Below are 7,065 nucleotides of genomic sequence, written 5' to 3'. Positions count from 1 at the left end.
GTTCACAATTTGTTGTAACCATGGTCAAATAAAGCTACCCCCGCTCATGCAACCCCCGCCCTATTAGAAGAACTTATTAATGCTAGGTGGTTTCGAGATACTATCCGAGTCTATAATTCTGTACTGGCTTTCACATCCATTGGAATGAAAATGGATTATAGTGTGGTGCATGCGCCTGGTCCTTACACTATACGTATACAAGGTCAAACCCACCACAGAATTGGCTCACTTATACCCCGTCAAGGCCGTCCCCCGGAATATCTTCAGCTTTATATATTCGATACAGGCAACGAAGTCAGAAACCGGTTAAATACGATGGGACAAACCTCAACCGAAGGTAATCTTGATGAGACAACCTTAGAGTGCCTCATCGAGATGATTGACGAGAATAACTGTTTAGCTAAGATTTTCCGACGTGCACGTGATCACTAAGAAAGCGTTGGTCAAGAGTTTACTATTAGGTTGCTCCAAGGTAAAGGGAAAGGGAAAGAATACGATCTTCCAAGTACGAGTAAGGTCGCATGCCTTATCGTAGGGGATTATGTCATCGACAATTGGAGTACGGGATATAGTGGTTCAATTCCAATCTGACACTTTGCAGCAGATACGTGATAACCACCCTCTATTCATGAGCCTTCAATATCCTCTTCTGTTTCCATATGGCGAGTATGGTTTTCATCCTGAGATCTCATTGCATCTTGAGACAGGCACTTCAAGAACAAGGCAATTCCTTACCATACGCCAATTCTACGCTGCTCAGATACAGACACATCTTAACCAAGGGTTGACGTTGATTAAAGGCGGTCGTCTCCTCCATCAATATGTTGTGGACGTTTATACAGCAATTGAAGAAGATCGGTTAAGGTGGGCGAGGAATAATCAAGATATCTTGAGAGCCGAACTCTATAGTAATGTACTCGATGATGTTAGCAAGGGTGAAACTGATGCTAAGATTATTGGTCAACGGTTCATACTGCCTCCAAGTTTTACCGGTGGACCCCGATACTTAGTTGAGAAATACCATGATGCGATGGCTATTTCCAGAGAATATGGGAATCCAGATTTGTTTATCAGAATGACGGCCAATCCTAACTGGAGAGAGATTAAAGATCACTTTGATAGATACGGTGGAGACTCTCCCAATGATAGACCGGACATCGAATGTCGAGTCTTTAAAATGAAGTTAGATCAGCTACTCAAAGATTTCAAAAAAAGAACTTTCTTCAAGCCATACACAGCAGCTCTTCACAGGATAGAGTTTCAAAAAAGAGGGCTCCCTCATGCACATATATTATTGTGGTTTGGAAGCTCTTCCAGGACACCAAGTGCAGAGGAGGTAGATGAGATTATTTTGGCTGAGCTTCCAAACAGAGAAAAAGATCCAGAGGCTTACAATTTAGTAACGAAACACATGATCCATGGTCCATGTGGTGTCATTAATCTGAAGTCACCATGTATGGAGAACAACGTGTACACGAAAAAGTATCCTCGCCAGTATAATGACAATAATTCGATTGATAAATCAGGGTATGTATTATATCGTCGCCGCCGAAATGAAAATGCGTATGTGGTAAAGGATGGGGTGATCCTAAACAATACTTTCGTTGTGCCTCATAACATTAAGCTCCTAAAGAAGTACGAAGCTCATATTAATGTTGAATGGTGTAATCGTACAAGCGCGGTCAAATACTTATTCAAGTATATAACCAAAGGTGTTGATAGAGCATCTGCAGTAATTGAAAGGGGAAATACGGAAACTGCCTCTGACCCAATGGCTTCTGGCGAAACAAGTGAAAGAGTTATCAAGCAACAAAATGAGATCCAAGACTACGTCGATGCTCGGTATTTATCAGCTTGTGAGTCTATGTGGTGGACTTTTGCATTCCACATCCACAAAAGAAAGACATCAGTTGAGAAGCTTATCATTCACTTTGAAGGTGAGCATAACATCACAATTAAATCAACTGATAACCTCAGCCGTGTGATCCGCAAGCCAGGTATTGAGAAGAAGATGTTCACTGAATGGATGGTCTTATGCAGAAGGTCAGCGTTTGCACAAACATTAACTTATGTGCAAATACCTGAATATTTCGTATGGAACAACAGTTCCAAAATCTGGTCCGAACGCAAGAAAGGAAAAACCATTGGCAGGATTGTAGCTGTCCATCCATCGACAGGTGATCGTTACTATCTAAGGATCCTCATAAACAAGATTAAGCGTCCTAGAAGTTACGACGAGTTAAAAACGTTTAACAATGTGAAATAACCTGACTTCAAATCGGTTTGCCACGCACAAAGATATTTGGACAATGATGTTGAATGGCTTGAGAGTATGATTGAGGGTGCTAGAACGGCTACCCCATTCCAACTCCGCGATATGTTTGTCACATTCCTAAACAATTGCTTCGTTGCGAGCCCTGGCAAACTATGGGAACACTCATGGAAATCAATGAGCGAAGACATACTTCACAAAAGGCAACGACTCTTAGGTCACACAAATTTGAAACTGGATGATGAGACCCTTGAGCAATACACATTAATTGAAGTGGAGAAGTTGATGCGCATGCATGATCGCTCATTAAATGATATTAAAGAGATGCCAAAGATCAAACATGTTTTGCTAAAAGAATTGGGGAAAAGTTTGTGGAACCAAGAAATGGATTACGATGTTGCCGAGGAAACACTAAGACATGACACGCTGTACAACTTACTTAATGCTGAGCAGCGTGCGATTTCTTTAGACTCTGTTGATAAAAAGGATGGAAAACTATACTTTGTATATGGCGCAGGTGGCACAGGGAAAACATTCCTATACAAAGCCATTATATCCAGACTTGCTCAAGAAAACAAATCGTTCTGCCAGTTGCTTCTTCGGGAATAACTGCATTGCTACTACCTAACGGGAGAATGGCTCATTCTCGCTTTAATATTCCTTTGAAACTCTCCGCAGATAAGCTATGCAACATCAAACCAGGTACGATGCTGGCTGAGCTAATTGAGAAAACGGATCTCATAATTTGAGATGAGGCACCTATGACACACAAGCACGCTTTCAAAGCGCTAGAAAAAACGTTGAAGGACATAATGTCTATGAAAAATCCACTTGCAAAGGATCAAACTTTCAGCGGCAAGACGGTTTTGCTAGGCGGTGATTTCAGACAAATCTTACCAGTAATTCTACAAGGTAGTAGAGCTGATATTGTCTTAGCTTCGATTAGTCACTCATATCTATGGGATAGCTTCCACAAGTTCTCTTTAAAAACAAATATGCGAGTCAATCAGGACGAGAAAGAATTCTCTGAGTGGCTTCTCAAGGTTGGGGAAGGTCATCCAGAATCGGTCGAAGAAGATGGAGATGATGCCTACCGTGAACAAATGATAATTATCCACAACTCTTTGGTCCAAGAGTTTAAGGATGACTCTTTAAAACAAGTGCTCGATGCTGCACATGGAGATGTCAAAAAATTAAAAGCCTCCCAAAGTTCCTACACTGATAAAACCATACTTACACCCCGAAATGATACAGTCGATGAAATCAATGCATACACGATCTCGAAAAATGACGGGGAGTCAAGAGACTACTACAGTTACGATAGCTTTGAGATCTCGGACACTCAATCTGATCAAAATGATTCATTATATGCAATTGAGTATCTCAATTCCATGGAATTTCCAGGATTGCCTGCTCATAAGCTCACTCTCAAAGTTGGGCCCCCAGTTATGCTTCTGTGAAACATAAATCAGAAAAAGTGTTATATAATGGTACCCGTATGATCCTAACCCACATAGGCGAACGAGTGCTTAAGGCAGAAATAATCATTGGCTCACATGTTGGAGAAGAAGTTTTGATCCCAAAAGTTGTTCCCTTGCATGATGAAACAAAGCTACCGTTCACTTTACGTCGACGACAATTTCCTATCAGATTGTGTTATGCAATGACAATCAACAAAAGCCAAGGGCAAAGTTTGAAAGAGGTTATCCTATATCTACCTAGACCGGTCTTTGCACATGGTCAGCTCTACGTGACATTCTCACGTGTAACAAGCAAAGTAGGATTAAAAATCATCAAAGGCGAAGATTCACACCCACAAAGAGTGAAGAACATAGTATACAAAGAAATCTTCAACCGCCTTCGTTCCGATGAGAGTGAATAAAATTTCAAATTCAGAATATCATGAAGATGTTTTTAGTGATTACTAATCTAATAATTGACATTTACCTGATATTTAATATTCTAGCCATCAACAGAAATAACTCAAAGTTAACGTTTTTTTCCTGATGCTGGATATCTCGCTACTTCCAAGTACGTCTACCTATTCAGTTAATTACATAAATTTATTTCTACTACTAATCTATGTTCGCTGGTTAATTTTAAAATAATTTCAGGCTCTTTGTCAAAAAAGTCTACCATCTTATCTATGATTTTCACTTTTCTGCTTAAAGACGTTACTCTATTTATCTATGATATACCATTTTTTGCTTTAAGACTTTACAGTATGCTCTTAGCTATATGATAAATGCTTTATCTATGCACTGCTTTCGTATTTTCGTCAAGAAGTCGACCATCTTATTTATGATTTCCACTTTTCTATTCTAAGACCTTAACATCTGCTTCTAAATTTTCATTCTCAAAATAATTATTCTATAGTTAGAAACAAATATAAAATAAATACCATTTAGCATTCACAAGACAAAAGACAGTAACCAAAACAGCAGAAACAAATTCGATTCAGCATTTCAATTTACGAAAAGGATAAACTTTAAATCCGATCTGCGACTCAGCAAAGAGACAGTTACTTCGAATCACACAGAATTCGGCAGCATAATACAAATAGTCAATCAAAAACATAACTTAATATTATCCGTAAACAAAACAAGTATGTGAAGGGTAGTCTAATGGTTAGAGATGTGCACCAACGACTCTTTGGTCGCAGGTTCGAGGTGCAAGTATATATTTTACTTATTTTCATTTAATTATTTACTAAGTACGTATTTACAAACATACCATCTCCTTCATCTTCCCAAATACCAGCCTGCAAACCCTAAATATCCCATATCACCATTTTCACAATTCACCACAATTTCAACTTCTTCTTTTTTGTTTTGTTCAATCATAATGAGATTTGAACCCTCTACTTCGTAACGGAATATCCTCTTAATCTCATTTTTAAATTACCCTTATTCAATCAGATTTCCTTATATAAACCACAAAATCTTGAAACTGAAAGAAACGCGTTCAAACAAAAGTCAATCACCTATAATTACGACTATTTTCTCAAATTAACGCTTATCAAATCACTATAAAAATACCATTTAACCAGACCAAATGATTTCCAGCATAAACTCGAACCGCAATACACAAAGGCTCTTCTCTTCATCTCATATTTCCGCACAAGCAAACAATGAATTCGAAAATCATCTCAACGACGGACAACAAAAAAAATGACAGGGAGACAACTACTAGAGACAACAAATCCCTACACCAAACAAGGTAAACAAAATATCTCTTCATACGTTCTTACAACAACTCTAGCTCACCTAGATAAGCAATAAACAATAACACCAATAATATATTTAAATCACACTTTTCGCAGGTCAATATCACGTCCTCTGCGTCCCATTGCTCAAGAAAATCAACCTCTTCGGGAAGGCTTCTCAACAGCACCTATGTCAGTTCGTATAAGTCGTCTCTGGCACATCAAAAAACATCAGACAAACCAGATGCAAACCGGCTTTATATGCTTAGATCACCAAGTCTGCTTCATTCTCAAAACGTTAATATCTATCCATATATATCTCCATTAACAATTTCATACACATGCAGGGGAACTTATACGAAGGAAGACTTCAAACAGATATTTCGCCAGATAACAACCCCATTTTGAAAGAAGGAGATATTTATGAAATTTCGGAATTTCTGGTCGTGATTAACACTCAGGACTTCTTATTCTTTCTATCCATCTTGCTGATCCTGAGTGGCTAGCTCATCTTTAGTTAGTACCCACCTTGAAACCCTAAAGGCCGTTTAGGCCAAGGAAGTTTGAGGCAATAACAGGTCTGTGATGCCCTTAGATGTTCTGGGCCGCACGCGCGCTACACTGATGTATTCAACGAGCAGCCTGGTGAACTCAGGAAGCAACAACACCGAGAGGAGAGGTTAATAGAAGAGAATGAAAAAATGGTAGAAGAGCTACAACACCAAATGTTGACGTGCCAACATCGGTCGTCAGACAGCCAGAATTCGGCAGAAGAGCTTATGATCTCTATGGTAACAGGAAATTCTACTGGGAAGAGAAAGATGAGCATGGAATCGACAGAGATGATCAGGGACAAGCCAGAGATCTAGAAGAAATTTTCATGCAGAAATCTCAGAGACTACATTATCTCTTTGGCATAGTCGCCTGGGCCACATGAGTGACAAGACCTCCATGTACTGGTTTAGGGATGGTATTCCTACCAAATTTCCGGGAACATAAATTCACCCCACACCCGTATTTCATACAGTTCACCAAACGAACCACAACGACAAAACCACAGTTCACAACTTCTCTCCTCGGAATTACAACCACCTCCTACATTTGGCCACTAACAATACCTACCTACCAGGTAAATCATTCATACCACTTGCATTCTTATCTCCAAAATTAAAAATATTAAGAAACTAAAATGATAAACAATGACTAGATGTCGTCGGCCAGATACGGTTGATGCAAGACCTAAAACCACAAAATCCAGAAAGCAACTCGAAACTCATAATAGGCCTATTGCTAAACAGGTAGTCTCAGTCAAATGATTTATTTATTAAATTAAATCATCACCTAATCATACTTATAATTCAATTCTAGATCCACAATGGTTAAGCTCGTGTTCTGGGACAACCAAGCCGCAGACTTGAGATCCCTACAAGCCAAGAGAGATAGGAAATTCCAAGTTCTTATCGTCACAAGCATCATCCCAACAATATATAAAGGTACTGATCCATGTTTAATTTATTATTAGTACAACTACTAAACTGCAACGACCTAAAATCTGTGGCAATTTTACAAATATTTGAATTATTAATCT

At 39.0% G+C, this 7,065-nt stretch overlaps 2 protein-coding genes across 2 annotated transcripts; both read left to right on the top strand.

Moving 5' to 3' along the window:
* Positions 1–541: 541 nt before the first annotated feature.
* Positions 542–2,266, top strand: LOC125586211. Its single transcript, XM_048756053.1, has one exon. It carries the CDS (start codon positions 542–544, stop codon positions 2,264–2,266), a length of 1,725 nt encoding a protein of 574 aa, XP_048612010.1.
* A 767-nt stretch (positions 2,267–3,033) lies between these two features.
* Positions 3,034–3,732, top strand: LOC106373085. Its single transcript, XM_013813313.1, has one exon. The coding sequence runs from the start codon at positions 3,034–3,036 to the stop codon at positions 3,730–3,732; it is 699 nt and encodes a 232-aa protein (XP_013668767.1).
* The last annotated feature ends 3,333 nt before the right edge of the window (positions 3,733–7,065 follow it).

The sequence above is a fragment of the Brassica napus genome, chromosome C4 (assembly GCF_020379485.1).
Source record: "Brassica napus cultivar Da-Ae chromosome C4, Da-Ae, whole genome shotgun sequence".
NCBI lineage: Eukaryota > Viridiplantae > Streptophyta > Magnoliopsida > Brassicales > Brassicaceae > Brassica > Brassica napus.
Note: the sequence above shows the minus strand (reverse complement) of the source record. Positions and strands in the feature narration are given on the sequence as shown.